We start from the raw sequence: 18,856 nt of genomic DNA, 5'->3' as shown, positions 1-18,856 counted from the left end.
AAGATCAGTCTTAAGGTGATGTTTCCTCACCTCTGGGTTACTAGCTGTCTGGCAGACATCAGCCCTGGTTGCAGCAGGCACTGCAGTCCTTTGAGTACTCTACGGACCACTCCCCTTCTTGATCATATCAGACTTGGAGCTGAACAAAGGGATCTTATATAGAGACTTCTAGCTGCAGATTCCTTACCTGTGAATTCCCCAGGCGTCAGACTGGATTTAGAAACTTTTACATGAGTAATACCCATGCGCGCTGTTAGGTGGCTATGTTTGGTTCTGTGTGGTGTCGGCGTCATTGGCACCAGAAGTGACGTCACGGTCAACTTTTAGGCGTCTCCCAGGTGTGCGGATATCCATTCTTTTATTTCCACACCAGTTAGCGTTGATCTGGAGAAGGGCTACCCCTCTGTCTCTTTTTGACTAACTTTTTGTTGGCTTTTTTTCAAACATTTTTTTCCTTGTGTGTCGAGGGATGAATTCTAGAAGCTAGGGTTTAATCCATGTTGCACCTGTCACCTCAAAATGTTGGTTACGGACCCGCACCTTGTGTGCATATGGTGTCTTGAGCGCGACCACAATTCGAAGTCGTACTCTGACTGCCAGGCTCTGGCGCCAAATGCTTTGAGGGAGCAGGCCCTAAAGCTGATTGCCCAGCAGTTGACGCCATCTAGCGTAACTCCTAGGAGATCTCTGTCCCGATCAAGAGAGAGAAGGTCGCAGGACCGCTCCAGGAGCCCCAAGTCGTCTTCATTGCACTTGAGGTCCTCGGGACACTCTGGGAAGTAGCACAAGAAGTCATCTAGATGGAGTCGAACTTCACCTAGTCTGTTGAGGATTGACAAGATGAGTGAGGAACATCGATGTTCCAGGCAATGTTCTGCTGAGCCGTTGCCAGGTCCGACTCTGCGCCTCCCCCTGTTTCCGGGAGCATGCGTGACCCCCTGCTCAAATATGAGTTTTATGAAGCTATGCACCGAGTATTTAAGAGGGATGACCCCTCCGGTGCTCCTCCAAGCCCCACTGGGTCGTTAGAGGCCCCAACAGGTTCCGCGCAGACATTTCCAGCCGCGGCTCCGGTGGGGTCTCATGGAGCCGGATCTGAATTGACGCTGGTTATGCCAACGCAACCCTCCCTTTGCCCCATTCCCAAAGTCGATGCTCCTGGCAGTGCCAGCCCCATTCTGATTCCCAACAACTCAGAGTCCAAATGAAATTGATCAAACCAGAGGCTTCAGGTTGTTGCTTGAAGGTTAGAGGCTTGGGTGAAGAGCGGGAGGGGGTCACTGGACCTTATAGAACACCAGTTAGACACTTCTGGTGAGGAATTGGACTGGTATGAGAAGCTTGGGGAAGCCAGTGGACTGGACACCTTTCCATATGCTGGTATGCTCTCTCCACCCGCTGTGGCTATGAGGAGGGAGTGCCTTATGCTATGGTGGTGAAGAGGACAGCAGGGGTCATTAACCTGGAGTTGCCATTGGTGCAGGTCAAGACTAACCTCTTGACCGAAGTGCTTCAGCCTGGGGCTTCCTCATCCACACCCGTTTTGCCCTTCAATGAAGCACTGACTGATGTCCTACTAGGCACTTGGTCCAAGCCTAGCACAGGGGCTCCTGTGAACGGGACAATAGCATGCTGCCATCTCCCTGCCCCGGGTGATCCAAGTTTTCTCAGCCAACATCCTACCTCTGAGAGTGTGGTAGTTCAAGCCTCAACAGCCCATGGCATGTACGCTTTCGTTCTCCCGGACAGGGAATCTTAGAGGAAGGACGCACTTGGGAAGATGTTTTCTTCTGCCAGCCTAACATTGCGGTCAGTGGACATCGCATGACTTTTGGGCCGTTTCTTGCGTTTCTTATGGGAAACAGTTGCACAAGTGTTGCTACAGGTCCCGGAGGAGTCCCCGGCTGTGCTCTCCCAAGCAGTGAGAGATGGGAGTGATGCAGCATAGTTCACAATTTGGTGTGGTTTGAATACAACTGTCTCGCTGGGCGTATTGGTTTAGTTGATGTTAGCCTTGCGGCACGTGCCTGGCTCAGAACATCTAGCTTTTCTGGGAATGTCCAGGCCAACCTGATGAACATGCCCTTCGATGGTACTCGTCTCTTCAGGTAGAGAAGGAAGACTGCTTTGGGCCTCTCAGTGACATCTCGCCCTCAGTCTGTTTTTCTTGGCAATGAAAGGGGCTTTCAACCATGTCAGCCATACCCCACCCACTGTCCTGCACAGACTTTCCAAGCTGTGCGAGGACGTGGACACGGTGCAATCTTACCTCGTAGGAATGGTAGCCAGAAGTCATCCCCCACCAACCCCCCAGCAGCTGCAGGTTCTAAGTTCTCCTAGTTTGGTTCTGCAAGACCATGGGTGTCCAGTTGGAGGGAGAATCCAACATCATCTCCTCCACTGGCAGTCCATAACAACGGAAGAATGGGTCTTTTTTAGATCATTCTGAGGGGTGTTCTCTCCCTTTCCAGTCTTTCCCTCCTCCTTTACCAACATCTCAAGAATGGCTAGTGGAGGATCATTTTATCTTGCTCCAAGAGGAAGTTAAAGCTGTCCTGGCCAAGGGGTCTATAGAAAGGGTTCCGATGTCAGAAACAGGCAGTCGTTGTTATAACCCAAGAATCTCCAACCAGTAGCACGTGAGCTACAGTAGCTCTCAAGCTACCTCTAAGTAGCTCACCTGTGTGCATCCCAGCTTATTGAATTAGAAAGCTGTTGCTTGGTTGAATAAATATACATATTTAAAAAAAGAGATTATACAACACTAATAATATTAGTAGCTCTAAATGCGTTTTATTGGATCTAAGTAGCTCTCAGTACAGAAAAGGTTGGAGACCCCTGTATAACATCTACTTTCTGATACCCAAAAAGGACAACGGTCTTCGTCCTATTCTAGAACTCTGAACTGTCAATCTCGTCCTCAAACTGGAGAAATTCAAGATAATCACTTTGGCAAAGGTCTTCTCTGCCCTAGACAAAGGAGACTAGCTGGTAGCGCTAGACTTGAAGGATGCATATTTTCACATCCCCATCCTGCCTGCCCGCAAGTGTTACCTACGGTTCAAGGTAGGCCATGATCACTTTCAGTTCACTGTGCTACCCTGTGGCCTTACCAGCACCCCTCGGGTTTTCACCAAGGTGATTGCAGGGGTTTCAGCTCATCTGCTCAAGTTAGGGGTGTAGGAAAGTAGGATCTGCTTCCATGGTTACCACCACTTTTTCTGTCAGTATGTTTGTTGGACTAGTCTGACTGGGATCGTCCTAGTCACTGTGTTTCCTCCCTAAATTTTACTATGGAAAGTACTTCTGTACCTCCACAATTGGCTACTGGTCTACGCTTGTAAGTCTCTAGTATATGGTACTAATGTACCCAGGGCATAGGCACACCAGTGGTCTCCCATGGGCTGCAGCATGTTTTATGCCACCCATGAGAGACCACTCAAACTGTGACTACAGGCCTGCCATTGCAGCCTCTTTGAGTTTGTGCTTAAACCTCTCACAACAGATATAAGTTTCCTTGTATCTAAGGTCGCAGCACGTAAAACCTATAAGTCACCCCTATGGCAGGCCTTTCAGTCCTGAAGGTAGGGTGCTTGGTTACAAGTGTGAGGGTCCCCCTGAATGAGCAGGACATCCCTACAAATCCCAGAGTCGATTCTCCAGATTTTGTAAGTGCGGTCAGCCATTTTTGATACATATAGTGACCATCCGTCATTATGCGATAGCTAACTATGTATTGGCTGTGACGACCCTGGGCATGTTTAGTAACAAACATGTTGGAATCATACACCTACACCCAAACCGCCATGTTGGAATCATACACCACCACTGTTACCAGTGTTGGATGTATGATTCCATGCACTGGAGGCTCCTCCGGGAAGTCCCCAGTACTCCCCGTATCAGCCTTTCAGGGTCTGCCAGCAAGCTAGTGCTGTTGCCGACCCCAGACACAATTCTGCCCTCCTGCTGCTGAGCTGAGCTCGAGAGGGAGGAGGTAGACCAGTAGGTTTCCTGTCACAGGAAGGTGTGATCACCTCCCAGACAGGACTTAATGTATTGGTCTGGGGTGGGGGGCGCTTGCCAGCGCCACTAGACTGCTTTGAAGGGGACCTTTGGTGTTCTCCTTGCACACTCAAGTTTGAACCAGTTAAGAGAGCCCTCGGCACCCGCTTTGCTGCGAAACTGGACAAAGGACATGGGAGTATCGTCCCCTTTGTCCAGCCCCTCCCGTGGGATGGACCCCTGAGTCGTCCTAACACCCTTCCTAGGGTACTTAAGGGCTTACCTGTGGGTGACTCTTCAGATTCATCGTGGAACAAGACTCAATCCTGAAACCACGTCCCTCTTTGACTGCCTGGACACTTGGACTTCGCTGGACTTTGCCTGGAACTAACACTGCATCAAGGGAAACCCTTGCTGCTCCTGGTCTCGCTGTTCTGCAAGTCTTCTTCGTCGTCTGTGCTTCTTTTCCAGTATCTTCAACAGACCTGTGGGCATCAAGGACACCTGAAGTAAGCTCACTTGGAGTGAAGGAGTCGCTCCCCTGCATCTGCAGGCACTGCAACAAAGCTGACCGGTCTGCTGCTCCTGACGTCCCACGGACTTTGAAAGGCTGAGCAACACAGGCTGTGGTTCTGCAACTCCCTTGAGGCCTGGCCTGTCCTCTCTCCAATTTTGAGGCCAGTATCCCTAGTCGGAACCGCTCAGACCAAACCCCTGCGCACTGTGTTGACTTGCCATTGCCAAGGCTTGTTGACTCTGCATTCCAGAGCTCTTCGGGCTGCAAGAAGCTTCAGCCTCCATCATCTCTTCCTCCATCACCCGTTCTGCCACGTACAGCGTCTTCACTGCATCCTCTGCACCGTGGGACTTCCTTCTTGATGAGCTGCTTAAGGTCATCTTGCGAATCTTGTGCCGTTGGCCTGTGATTCCTCCTGAGGGTCTTCCTCTGCTTCAGTGAGTTCCTCTGCTTGCTTGGGGCCTAGTCGGATTCTCTTGCTTGTGATGACTCCCTTGGACCTTGCTGGTCCCAACGTTGCTCCTTTTTTGCTTTCCACACCTGATGCTGCTGCCAAGGCTTGTTGATGCTCCCACCAGACACCGACACCCTGGTTCTTGACTTCTGACACGGGACAGCTTGTGCACGCCTCCTGGTCTTCCTCAGCATTGCCTAGTCCTCACAGCTTCAGCGACAAGGTCACCCACAACTCTTCTTAACTGTCATCGATGGGCATTGCTCTTCTGTTCATCCTGGTCATTTCTGAGTGGCATAGACACTGCCCCCCTCTGCTTAGAGGTTCTTCACTCCAAGAATCCACCCTTTGATTCCACCGGACTCTTGCACAGACTTATCCAGCGACATCTTTCCTGAAGTCCTCCATTGTGGTCTACGGCGGTTTCTGATGTCACTTCGCAGCTATGCACCCAGCTTCCCTGGTGTAGGTATCCTGGTTCTTGGGGTATCCACGTGTGGAGTGACTCTTCAATCTTCTGTCTTCCACAGGGTTTCGTCAGGGTTCACTGAGAAGGATACTACTTGAAAACTGCAACTTGCCTGTTCATTTTCATTGGACATGCGGCCGTGTTTCCACTCTGCACACAGCCTCTGTGGGGATCCTTGTGTCCTCAGCTCCTCTGAGTCTCCTGGTACAAGTCCCGACTTTAGTGGCAGTTTGTATTGCACTTTTTTAGTAGATAGTTTGGTCTACCCCTGTATTTTGTGCTTACTTACCTATTTGCAATTGGAGTATTATTGTGTATTTGGGTTTATATTTCTGGGTATGAGATATACCAATGTCTTAGTGAGTGATGTGTTCTAAATAGATTTATTTTTATACACACACTGTGTGATTCTTTTTCATTTAAATTCCACTACATGATTAATCTGGTTAAACACACTGTTTATGGTGTATATGGTGTGAATTTAGAGAGAGTGCATCTGGGCTGTGGGTCTGATTAGCAGGCCCACAGCCTTCAAGATGAGCCTGAAGGCTGCTCTACACAGCTACCATGTTTGGAGCTTTCAAAGGTTATCAAAGACAACTAAAATCACCATAGGGTTGACTGGATTAGTGCAAGGTGCTTTACTTGAACCATATACTAAGCTAGCCTCCTAAAAGGGGTTTCAATCTTCCCCTACCTCGACGACTGGCTGTTGAAGGCATCCTCACTCCAGACTGTTGTTTCCCACCTCCAGACTTCAGTAGACATCCTGCATTCACTGGAGATTACTATAAATGTGCCAAAGTCACACTTGACTCAACCTAGGATGGTCCCTTTCATCTGAGCTGTTCTGGGCACAGTGTAGTTTCTGGCTTATCCTCCCAAGCAGCGATTCCAGGATATTCAGATTACGATATCAATGTTCTATCCTCTAATCTGGATTTCGGTGAAAATGACACTGAGGCTGCTGGGCCTCATGGCCTCCTGCATCCTGTTGGTAAATCATGTCAGATGGCATATGCGGGCTCTGTAGTGGGGCCTAAAGTTCCAGTGGACGCAAAACCAGGGGAATCTCTCCAATGTGGTCCAGATCTCGAAAGAAGCTGCAAAGGACCTGCAGTGTTGGCTTACAAACTGCGATTGGGTCAGAGGCAGACCCCTCTCCCTTCCCCAACCAGATCTCACAATAGTGACAGATGCATCACTCCTGGGATGGGGAGATCATTTGGGAGAGGTGGAGATCAGACGACTCTGGTCTACAGCGGAATCAGGGCTCGACATAAACTTTTTGGAACTCCTGGCGATTCGACTAACAGTGAAAGCATTTCTTCCCTCTGTCAAGGGGAAGTTAAGTGGCGGCAGTTGACGGCTTTCGACCTGCCTCCTGAAGTTTTTGATGTAATCATGGCAGCCAGGCGTCCCTCCACCAAGACGGTATACGCCTGCAGGTGGAACACATTTGGGGCATGGTGCACAGCAAAGGCCGTGGATCCCCTTTCTGCCCCTCTTTCTGAAGTACTCTTGTTCCTTCTCTCTTTAGCCCAGCATGGCTCTGCTCTGGGCACTATCAAGGGCTACCTTTCTGCCACCTCTGCTTTCCTTTGGCTGCAGCCTTCTCTTTTCAAGTCCCCGGTAGTTAACAATTTCTTGAAAGGCTTAACACATCTTTTTCCTCCAATTCCATTCGTTATGCCTCATTTGAATCTTGTGCTGACTTATTTATTGTACGCTCCCTTTGAGCCGCTTCATAACTGTCCTTTACGTCTTTTGACTCAGAAGACTGCTCTCCTGGTAGCCATCACTTCTGCTAGAAGGGTGAGTGAGCTCCAGGCCCTTTCCTCCAAACCTCCTTTCCTGTCTGTCCATCCAGACAAGGTGGTTCTCAGGACCCGTCCATCCTTTCTTCCTAAGGTGTTCACTGCCTTCCACATCGGGCAGACCATTACTTTACCCACCTTCTTTCCACCTCCGCATCCTTCAGAGGAAGAAGAGAGGCTCCACCGTCTGTACCCAAAGCATGCGCTCTCTTTCCATCTGGATCACACAAAACAGTTCCGGGTGGATGATCAACTTTTTGTTGGCTACGTGGGTGCAAAGGGGTGGGGCTGTACACAAACGCATCATTTCTCGATGGGTCATGCTGTGTATTAAGGCTTGTTACTCTCTGGCTAAAAAGGAGCCTCCAGTCGGGCTACGCGCTCATTCCACCAGGGCAACGGCAGTCACTACTGCCTTGAGAAGAGGAGTGCCTCTAAATGACATCTGTCAGGCGGCCACGTGTGCATCGCTGCACATGTTTACCAAACACTACTGCCTGGACAGCCAAGTCCAGAAAGACGGCTTCTATGGCCGTTCTGTTCCCAAGGATTTTCTGGTGTGAACTTGGTTCGCAGACCCAACTACGGGGTTGGTATTGCTGTGGTATCTATTCTAAGGTAAGGAATCTATAACTAACTTGTTTCTTTAAGATGCACAAGTTACTTACCTTCGGTAACGATATATCTGTACGAAACATTAGTTAGTTATAGATTCCTTACCACCCCACCCATCCACCCCGTTATGCAAACTGATTTCTAGGGTTAAGGACATCCTTTCAGGGCCCTAGTTTTGTGCACCAATGGTCAGTGCCTTGCATGGCTCTGCATTTCTGGCGCGGAAAGCCGTGTACAGAACTGACATCAGCACGCAAGGGCGGCGTCTAAGTAGCTGCTGCAACGTCATCCCGGCGACCACGACGCCAACAACAAACGCTGAGTCGTCCGATGCGCTGAGGTACTGCTGACGAAAAATCTTTCCGGATCCAGTCTGACGCCTGGGGGTAATTCTGAGGTAAAGAATCTATAACTAACAAATGTTTCTTACAGATATATCGTTACCGATGGTAAGTAACTTGTGCATCGATTGTAAAGGTGAGGATTCTGTGCTTATAAGTATCCATCATATGAACTAGTTATTTACCTTTGGTAACTCTCTTTCTGGTAGATACTGTGTCTAACTGCAAATTTCTCACTGTCCATCCATCTCCTTGTTCTGGGAAGTGGTCAATTTTGACCATTTAAAAAGGTGCCAAATTAGGAAACAAGAAACTGGTGTCAACTTGCAGGGGTGGTGCTCATATGCAACTCCACACCATCATTTCTGGAGCAGAACAGGCTTAAAGTAGACTTGCACAGTGTCACCCAGATACATGTGGAAGCACAGCCATGAAAAACTTACAGATCGAGTCTCAGTGCCTGGTAATGCTTGTGAGAAGTTGGCCTGGTATATGATGTTCACTATTCTAGTGAGCACCTTGCACCAGTAGTCCAAACAACCCTTATGGTGATGGTTGTAAGTCAACCTTATAGACCAGCTATCCTAGTGGTAGCGTGGACAGAACAGTCTTAGGCTAAAAGACTCTTGAGGGCGTGTAAACCCCGCTGTTTTACCATATGTAACCCCTTGAATACCAAATGAAAGGACACCACACAGGATATATATAAAATATATATGTATTTATTTACTAACACACTCCTCTGAACTCTTTATGAGATCAGAGGCAAAAGCACATCACAAGTTACTTAGTCAGAATACGTTAAGTTGCACAAAAAACGGTTAGGCCCTAGGAGCGAAGCAAACCATATACTAAGAAAGTGGTATAAGTACCACGTCACGAGAAACGGAAAGGCCTAGGGCCTAGAGAATCGCTGGGGCTACACTGTCTGAACCTTAGGTTAGGATTAGGAGGCCCACAGGCGGCACGTGCAGTGTCTTTACACACACGCGAGAGTCAATGTTAAGTCAATGGGAACTTAGAGTTTAGAAAAAGAAGGATTTAGGACACTTCCGGTCTAGCTAGAAGGAAACAACTAAAAACGTAGACACTTAAATAGTCAATACCCTTGGGAGCACCTCACCCACAGGAAGCGGGTGCATAGGTGTGAAGATGTGTCTGGTTTCGCCGTTGAAATCTATGGAGCCTGTGAAGAAAGATGCTACAGGCGACGAGGAGGAAGATGTCCGGGTGTATCCAAAGGCGGATCGAGGATGAAGAAGACCTGAAAGCAGAGGGGACAGAGTCTGGGTCACTAGCCAGTGACCGGGTGGAACCAGGAAGGAACCAGACGACGTCGAGGAGCAATCAGGTGCTGTCGTGAAGCTTGTCTCTTCAGCCACGTGGACCAGGAGGCGTCGAGGACGACCAGATGCTGGAGAGGAGCTGTCCCACGAAGGTTCTCGCAGATGGAGGGGTCGACTGCCGGATTGGAGTCAACAAGCCTTGACAAAGGCAATCCACGCAGGATTCAAAGAAGGCTTCTGATGCAGACCAGCAATGTCTGAGGTGCCTCACCTTTGCAGGGAAGCAAGGGCCAGTCTGGAGCAACCAAACCAGCGAGTTGGTTTCAAAGGATTGTCGTCACAGAGGCAACTAGCCAACGGGTTAGCAACCGGACAACGCGTCGAGCAGAACACAAGCAGAAGGGCCCCACGCAGAACTCGTGGAGTGTGGAGGGCTGATCTTCGGTGCAGGTGGAGCTCGGATTCAGGGCTTCTCAATCCCCAGTGCACAGCTTCGAGGATACCTCAGGAGCTGCACAGTTAGCAAGTCGTGGACTTTTCAAGATGGCCGGTCCCACGTGTCTCGTCGCCTCCACGGATCTCAGCTATGCTGCAGACGTGAAGAGAGGGTCAAGGAGGTCTGGAAGTCTGGGTCTTGTCAGGCTCTGTGCTCGGGTCCCGGCGGGAGCGTCGACAAAGCAAGCCGTTGATTTGCTGGATGGTGCCTGGTTGCCCAGGGTGGTCGCTCCCTGGCCACAAGGGAGATTCTTCAGTCTTCAGCTTCAGCAGAACGTCGAAGATCCAGAGTTTCGTTTCAAGTTTCGATTTCAGGATTAATCTAAAGTCTCAGGACTCAGCTCCTACCTTTATACAACTAAAAGGGGCTGGATTACTTTCTAGGTCCCTCCTATGGGTGGCACCAGGAAGGGGGGTGGTTACACCCCCCTTTCCTTTGTCCAGTTTAGCGCCAGAGCTGGGGCTGGAGTGCCCCAGCAACCGGTTTGAACTGGGGCATGCATGGAGCACCTAGTGTGCCCCAGGCAGTGTCTCATTCTATGCAGCCCTCCCTGTCCCAATACACAAAGTCCTGTCTGGGGTGGTGCCCGCACCTCTCCAGGCAGGAAACCTATTGTCCAAACCTCCGTGACTGGAAGGACTCCCAGCAGCAGGAGGTCAGACTTGTGTCTGTGGCAGCAGCGTCCATTTTGTGACGCTGGGGCTCTGGTTAACTTTAACCGGGATAGTCAGCAACAACATGTCTTCTCCCTCTAGAAGGGGGGAATGCTACCCCCGGCGCCTGAATTGGCGAGGGGGTAGTATTCCAAAGCGTATGACACCTTACACGACATGTTTAGATAAAGCCAAACCAAAGTAAGCTTGTAACCGCGAGGATTATAATGCACTTAAGAGTATATGGTATGGCGTTATCATAGAACAGCTATAAGGACATGGTTCCGAAAGCTGCAGACAGGCTCAGTTCATGCTAGAGCACCATCTCACACATAACCAAGCACTCTGCCTCCAGGATTGTTAAGGCCTGCCATAGGAGTGACTTATAGGTTACTGTGTGTCTATATATAAGGGTAGATATAGGAATACTATACCTAAGCAAGGGGTGATTACACAACCTTGCCCCAGCTGAGTGATCAGCCAGTTGTGTCAGTTTGAGTGGCCAGCCAGGGGTGGCATAATACATGCTGCATCCCCTGGTAGGCCTTGGTTGCACCTATGCCCTGAGTACCTAAGGTACACTTCTACAGGGGCTGACAAGGTGAACCAATTCCTAATTGTGTATGTACCTAGAGTACATGGTGTGAATTTAGAGAGAGTGCATCTGGGCTGTGGGTCTGATTAGCAGGCCCACAGCCACATCTAAGTCGAAAACCAGTAAAGCAAAAGCAAAAAGTGGGGGTGACCATAGGAAGCAGACCCTACTCTCCTACAATGCTCTAAAAGTGAGGAATCTGTCTTTAGGTAATCCAAAAGAGAGTGACAGAGTGCACTCCAGTTTTATCACTAGTTTGTCTTGCTTTTTATTTATTCGCGTGCTGGCCCAGTAAATGGCGGGTGAAACACAGTTAGTTAACCACCTGGGAGGGAATAAGAAGGATGTTTGTAAAGGTAAGGAATTTGATGGAAGAGATTCCGCTTGAAACCCAACTTTAATAACAGCATCTGAATTTGCGCACGTATAGGAACAGTCATAATCAGCTTGGAAATTAAATCGATGCAGCACATTGCATCTTGTACGTTTATGATAATTACACAGGGACGTATAAATTCAACTATACATGAGGAGAATAAGGGAGGGAGATCTAGACATCAATTAAGAATTTAGCGGCGGTTTATGGTCACGGTTAGCGGGAAAACGTTGAAAAGGTTATGAAATAATCGCTTAGAAATGTGTTTAAATATGTACAAAGATACATCTTTTTTGTATTGAAACATTGTTTTTTAATTGTAGAAATACCCCTGACGAAGGGCCATGACAAGGCCCGAAATGCATTGGGTCATCGTGATGAATTTATGAAGATTACTGGCATACACTCCTAGCTACCGATTAAGGCCTCGGCAGTCTGTAGCTTTTGAGGTTACAGTGATGCAAGTAAAATGCCTCGCACGTGACCTTGGATATATCCTAGATACCGTGAATAATCTGAATAAACTTTGAATAAACATTGGAATGAACTTGGCTTAAAATGTTGCTCCATTGTTCCTGGTGTGAATCTGTCTTTAGAGCATGCACCAGAAAGGGCATTGCAGAAGGAAGTAGCCTGTTCATCACTCTGAAACAACATCTCTCAGAAATGTACCCCCGTTTGTGGTTGGTCAGTCTTTTCAAACAAGGTTATCTCCCTGTGATTTAACTCTTCTTTTCAGCAGACATGCCTCTTTTTGGTGTATGTATGTATGAAATGATTGCTAATAGCCATTGTATACAGCCTGAAGCTGTATGTAATAAAACACTTATTGAGATATCCTTGGAAAAATGTAAATAGTGACGATTTAGATCACTCACTAAACTGTTATCTAACTTTGCAAGATAAATTTTAAGTTGTTATTCACAAATTTTTATTGCAGGTAACCCCATATTGTATGGCTTACTGCATACTTTATCTTCTTGATAAAGCCACTCTTACATTATACTACTTTATTACTCAACTCATGTTAACCATATGTAATTCCTTCTGCATTTTCAGGAAAGAATTCGAAACCATAAGTATCGAAGTGTTGGTGATCTTGAAAAAGATGTGATGTTGCTCTGCCATAATGCACAAACGTTCAACTTGGAGGGATCCCAGGTGTGGTTTACTACTTTTTAATGGTTTGTTCTCTCGGTTTGTTTCATTGTAATTAATACCCCAGCAAACTAGTTGAAGCAAAGCTGGAATAATGTTTACCTTTGCAGAAGTTCAAACTTCAGATAAGGACTTCATTTTTTGCAACCCAAAACTAAGCAATTACATTTTCCCAGATTTCTTGCCTTGATTTGTGTGAAGTGTTACTAAATAATGGAAAAAAAACATTTCTCTTCTCAGTCCTTAGCGACATGTTAAGGATAAAAATTGAGTACACTGTTGGGTGAGAAGGGACTGAGCATTTGTCAGTAGTTGAGGGGCTCAGTGCATCAAGCATTTGCTAAGAAAGCATTTTATATTCAAATGGATGTTGTCTTTTATGTGAAACTAAAAGAAATATCTTAGCACCAGAGTCCAATGTTTCTTTTTTTCTTTAAAATAACAATGAGCCTGGTTTTCACCCTTTACAGATTTTTGGGATGTTCTATATTCTGTCAACGTTTTTTTCTTCTAAATGATTGTGTATCCTAAGGGAATCTGCCTTATCTGAGATGAAATGCATGGAAGGCTGTAACCACTTGCGAATGGGCATAGCAAAGCCAATCTTGTCTTGTTTGTTAGCGGCTTTGCACACCTTTCACCAAGGTGTGCTACTTGGTTGATTGTGGTTCACTAATGGGTTGTCAGTTGCTGAAGAAATATCTGTCTATATTCTACGGAACAGTTACTTCCAATATATTTATAATGAGGGAACCAATCAGTGCAATGTACAACCTCTCAGAATAGTATTAGAGACTAGATTATTTCCACATTCATAAACAAATTCTAATATTGAAATAAATGTATGTTCATCTTTTTTAAGTTCTTAATATTAATTTATCACTTTTGTGAATACACTGTCTTATAATATTATTTATGATGGATACTTCTAACCATAGATTCCTCACCTTGTGAAAAGTGTGAGACTGGCCCTGGAGATTTCTCTCAGCATTCCTCCTGCGTGTCAGCAGGTGGTGTCTTGCTCCTGCTGTCGACTTTGTCCCACTCTCAGAAGTAATGCCGAAGTCGCATCTAAGCAACACTGCTATACATCACTTTGATTCTTTCCACGCCTTTAGATGCAGATTTTGGGCTCTCCCAATCAATCTACATAGTCTACAAGAAACTTTTTCTTTTCAAAACTCTTTTTACAGTGTGCAAGTGAAATCTTCCCACAAAAACTGCTATGTTTTAAAACTACTATGGACTGTTAAGGAAGCATGTATCTGGTCTAGGTTCTTCTCACACCTCCAAATTTTGTGGAGACTGCGCCCCGATGAACCCCACGGCTATCAAGGACCACAAAGTTAAACTCATTGTCACCAAACATTGTCAAAATGGTGCATAAGGAACGATCCCGGTTGAGGATGCAGACCTGTTATTGTAGAAGACCTTCTACGCACTCCAAATTTTCAGGTAATTCCAAGGTGAAGGAAAAGCATAAGAATGCGAAGTGAGATTCGGACATGTCCTGCCACTCAACCAGAGAAGTCACAGGAACGTTAAGGTGTCCGGGTTCCAGTCTCCTACAGAGGAACGGATTCAACAGTTTTCCTCGATGCAATCCGAGTTTCCCGTTCCATCTGCGATGCCACAAAAAATAGAGACTTTCAAGTAGCAAATGTTGCAGATTTTCGCCACTACTTAGCCTCCTTTGGCGCACCTAAGGTGTCAAGGGTCCAAAGAGACTTCCACTCGAATTACCATTTGCGGATCCACCCTCAACTCTACCTGGTCAGTTAAGCCCGCTTTGCGAACCACTGTGACTCTGGGACCAACACCCAACCCGACTTAGAGACTGGCGACACCTTTGATACCACCGACGCCCAAGAAGACCTAATTGTTTTGTCAGACTCTAAGGCAAATTCAACACAACCTTTTCTGAAGTCATGTCCTCCGCAACCTTTGATACAGTTGGTTCAACCTCATTTTTACTCTGATAGGACACTGTCATTACCCAGGGTTTAGCCACAAGAACTTCAGAACAGCATTCCTTCAGACGCTGAACATAGCCAGCAAGGTCTGGATGGCGACAATGGAGATGACTGGGATGATGTACCCCTATACTATGACGATGAAAACCTTTATATGGATCTACAAGGAGGCCGATAGGCAACACAGATAACACCACAGCCATGAAGTACTGCAACAAGCAGGGCAGAGTGAAGTCCTGGTCCCACTGGAACTGGCTAAGTGTGCAGGGCATGTCCCTGATTAATACCCCCTTGGCATGATATTTTAACTCCAGGAGGAAACCACTCCGCACAATCACGAATGACAGGTGCACCTGGAGGTGACGCAGGGCATCTTCCAGCAATGGTGTGAACACTGGCTGAGTCTACCTATGGCATGTCCTCTGTGTGGCTAGGGCAATGATAACAAAGCGCATTTAAAGTAAATGAATGAATGAAATAAAATGAAAAAAGCCTTTGTATAGCGCTTGGCTACTCGGAGGCATCCCAGCGCTGGTAGCAGCAGTTATATGGAGTTTGCCAGCTAAGGGAATAACAAGGTCTTTAACAGTTTGCGGAAATCCAGGTGGTTGGTTTCCTTTTGTAGGTGGGGTGGGAGGGAGTTCCAAAGCCTTGGCTGCATTACATGAGAATAGCCAACCCCCACTTCGTGCTTTCTTGATCCTAGGGACAGTGACCAAGTTCATCTCTGAGCGAAGACTTCTGTTTGGCAGGGAGGACTGAATGATGGTGTCGGAAAAGGCGGGGCCTTTTCCAGCTAAAGACTTGTGGACAATGCACAAAGCTTTGAAATTAACTCTCTCCCGAATGGGGAGCCAGTGGAGCAATTTCAAAGCAGGTTTAGCTGAGTGATGCTTAGGCGTACCCAGGAGAATTCTTGCTGCCCAGTTTTGTATAGTCTGGAGTTTGGAAAGGGTTGCAGTAGGAGCACCTAGATAAAGGGCATTGCCATAGTCCAGCCGAGACAGGATAAGGGCTTGAACCATGATTTTTCTTGCCTGGAGTGGAAGAAGGGGGAGGACTTTTCAAATAATTTCTGGATACCATAGCACGTGGCCGCCATCTTCCGTGCTTGAGGCTTGAAGGTGAGGTCTTGGTCCACCCAGGCTTTTTAACTGAGTCTTTGGGGTGGGGGCAGGACCAAGGGTGGTCGGACAGATTGAGTTTAGTTCAAGGGGGTAATGATTCCCCAAGATCATTGTCTCGCTTTTTTCCCCGTTCAATTTCAAGAAGGACTCATTCATCTAGTTGGCAATTTTTTCTAACCATGGGCAAAGACTAGAGGGCGAACTTACGGCTCATTAAGCCCTATCACAAGTTGCCTATCATCTGTGTAGGTAACTATATGTACGCCAAAAGGTAATATCACCTCTGCTATGGAGCACATGTAAACGTTGAATAAGGTGGGACTCAGGGATGACCCCTGCGGTACTCCGCAACAAAGGTGCATCTGTTTAGAGGTCACCTCGTTGTCAAAGACCTTTATTGTTCTTCTGCTCAGAGTATTCGATCTTGCGTCTTAAGTGGATCTGCCCCATATATCTGAGAGAGACGTCTAGCTGCAGATTCCTTAACCTAGAATATGACTAGGCGTCAGACTGGATCCGGAAAACTTTCCGCAGCAGCACATCCGTGCGCCGGAGGCGGCGCGCATGGCTCCGCCCTGACGTCGTCCACAGAAGTGACGTCAGCGGACCATATATGCGCCCCCCCCCCCCTCCCGGCGCACTGACGTCGGTTTTCTTCTTTTCAGCATCCCAACGCGGATCCTGGAAAACTAGCGGTTCCTTGACCTGCTTTTCAGGACTTTTTGACGCCTTCAACGTCCCGGAACAGTGTGCGATGCCTTTGGGCTTTAAGGAGTGTGAGACCTGTGCACGTCAGATGTCCGTGACGGACCCGCACACATCTGTATGTGGTGCCTCGGGGTGCACCACGACTCCAAAGAGTGCGACAATTGTCAGCGGATTAAACCAAAGTCCTTACGGGAGCGTCGGATGAAATTGCTGGCTGCACGGCTGTCCGGTCCTGCACCTTCGCGTAGCCACTCTCCCTCTCGCGATCAAGCCCTCTCCCGAGGTTGTTCCCGCAGACGTCGTTTGGAGGGTAAACACAAATGTAAGTCCAGGAGGTCTTCCTCCCCAACCCATGACGCTGGCGCCTGCTCTTCTCACTCCCTGCCGGGGATGGGCGTCTGGCAGTCGTCTCCTTTGTACACCCCCTTTCCGGGTGCCAGAGCGACACAACCCCAAATGGAGGCTTATTCTGAAACACTCCGCTCTTATTTTGGATCACCCCCTCTCCCTGGTGTGCCTTCGGGTCCCATAGAGGTGGAGGGCACCCATGTCGGGTCTTCCCCGGCGGAATTGTCCTTGGCTCCGGCTGTGTGCATCGACTCCGGTTCCGGAGCTGATTCGATGCCAACGGGACACAGCCCATTGGGTCCTCCCAGTCGTCTGTCTAGCCACCCCGTCAATCTCTGCATAGCCCTGAGTGGCTCCCTGCGTCGACGTCTGAGGGGGCGCCAGGCTCAACTCCCTGTTCCCCATATGTTGCAGTGTGGGCGACGTCGGACGGTGCCGAGCCGGAGTTCCCCTTGGAGGTCGTCAACGTCCAGACGACTCTGGCTCAACTCGATCGACGCCAGTGCCGACATCCACGACTCCTCTATTTCAGGAGGTTGATAATCCACCCCCACTCCTCGGATGTCGATGCGACTCCCACGCAGTGGCGGTCGATGGCGGTGCCGGCACCTACGCCTCCTCTTATGCCACACACTGACTCTCTTTTGGACTCCCCTGATCTCCTGCCGTCTCGGCCCATGGTGCCGGTACCTTGTGTGGCGTGGACTCCGGATCAGCCCCCGGCTCCTCCACTGTTGCTGTCTAGTGGACGAAATAGTCTCCAGCCATCCCCTATGGATGGGTTATTGTCACCTCCCCGCCTGGCAACTGAGGCTAGTGCTGCCTACGCACGGGCTATTCACAGGGCGGCTGCTATACTTTGTTTTCAGCCCCCTGTAGTTTCTCTGTCTTCTGATCCTTAGTTGGATCTTCTCCATATGAAGCTGGTTGAAGTGGAGCCTTTGCTTCCCCTTGGGGCGTCCTTGTTTGACATCTTGCAGGGCACATGGGCAAGAACTTCCTCGGGTGACCCTGTTGATCTGACCATAGCTCATCGACATGGTCCTGCCCCTAATGATCCGCTCCGTCTGTCCCTTCACCCTAGGGCTCCATCGACTTAGTCTTCCTCCGCCCTGCCTCTGTTGCCACCCACCAGCGAGTCTAGGTGGTTAGACGCATGTGGTCGCCAGCTTATCGCCTCTGCCAGTGCTGCAATCTGCGCCTTGAATACAGCTTGTGTGTTCGTACGCGCATCCTCTTCCCTTTGGGACTTGGTCGAGGCTCTTCTACCTTCAATTCCAGAATGCCCGCGGGTTGAATTAATCCGCCATCTGCATGATGGCAGGGGAGTGGCACAATTCTCCCTCCGCTCTTCTCTTGATGCCCCTGACTCGGTGGGACGGGCTCTTGCTCGGTCGGTAGCTTTGCGCCGCCATGCTTGGCTGCGTGACAGTCGTTTCCCGGACAGTGTTCGGGATGCTCTTGGGGATCTGCCTTTCAGTGGCGTGGACCTTTTTGAAAGCCACGCAGATTCAGCGGTCTCCCGTCTCATGTCAGGGCTACCGTAACTCTTGCGGCACGCCCTTTTTGCCTTATCAGTATTCTTTTATTCTGCGTATGCGATGTTGCCTTGTTGGTCTGAATTCGTACATCTCCCAGTACTCTACGTAGCACCCGGATAGTGTAGGTGGTGGTCCCACCATCTCCGTATTCTTTACGTGCAGCCAGACGGCTGGTTCTGTCTTTACTTTCAGTCCTCTGAATTTGTGCTTTGCCCAAGAGGACTCCCCCTCGCAGGGGTTGACACTTACCCCATGTGGGGTATTTATAGGCTATTCGGTGACTGCCTTAGCCTTGGTACGCTCCTATGGAGCTTTTCGACACAATCTTGCTTGTTTTTTTTTTCTGTATGCCGTTCTGCGATCCTGACATTAGCATCGCT

General features: G+C 48.6%; 1 protein-coding gene across 3 annotated transcripts in view; it reads left to right on the top strand.

Annotated features, from left to right (window-relative positions):
* SMARCA2 (SWI/SNF related BAF chromatin remodeling complex subunit ATPase 2) overlaps nt 1-18,856 on the top strand; it is a 1,851,064-nt gene that overhangs the window by 1,647,848 nt on the left and 184,360 nt on the right. For all 3 annotated transcript variants that reach the window (XM_078675722.1, XM_078675721.1, XM_078675720.1), the window contains one exon: nt 12,681-12,782. In XM_078675722.1, coding sequence (XP_078531848.1) covers nt 12,681-12,782 — 102 coding nt within the window. The remainder of the gene's footprint in view (nt 1-12,680; nt 12,783-18,856) is intronic.

This window comes from Lissotriton helveticus, chromosome 2_1, assembly GCF_964261635.1.
Source record: "Lissotriton helveticus chromosome 2_1, aLisHel1.1, whole genome shotgun sequence".
In the NCBI taxonomy this organism is placed as follows: Eukaryota; Metazoa; Chordata; class Amphibia; order Caudata; family Salamandridae; genus Lissotriton; species Lissotriton helveticus.
Note: the sequence above shows the minus strand (reverse complement) of the source record. Positions and strands in the feature narration are given on the sequence as shown.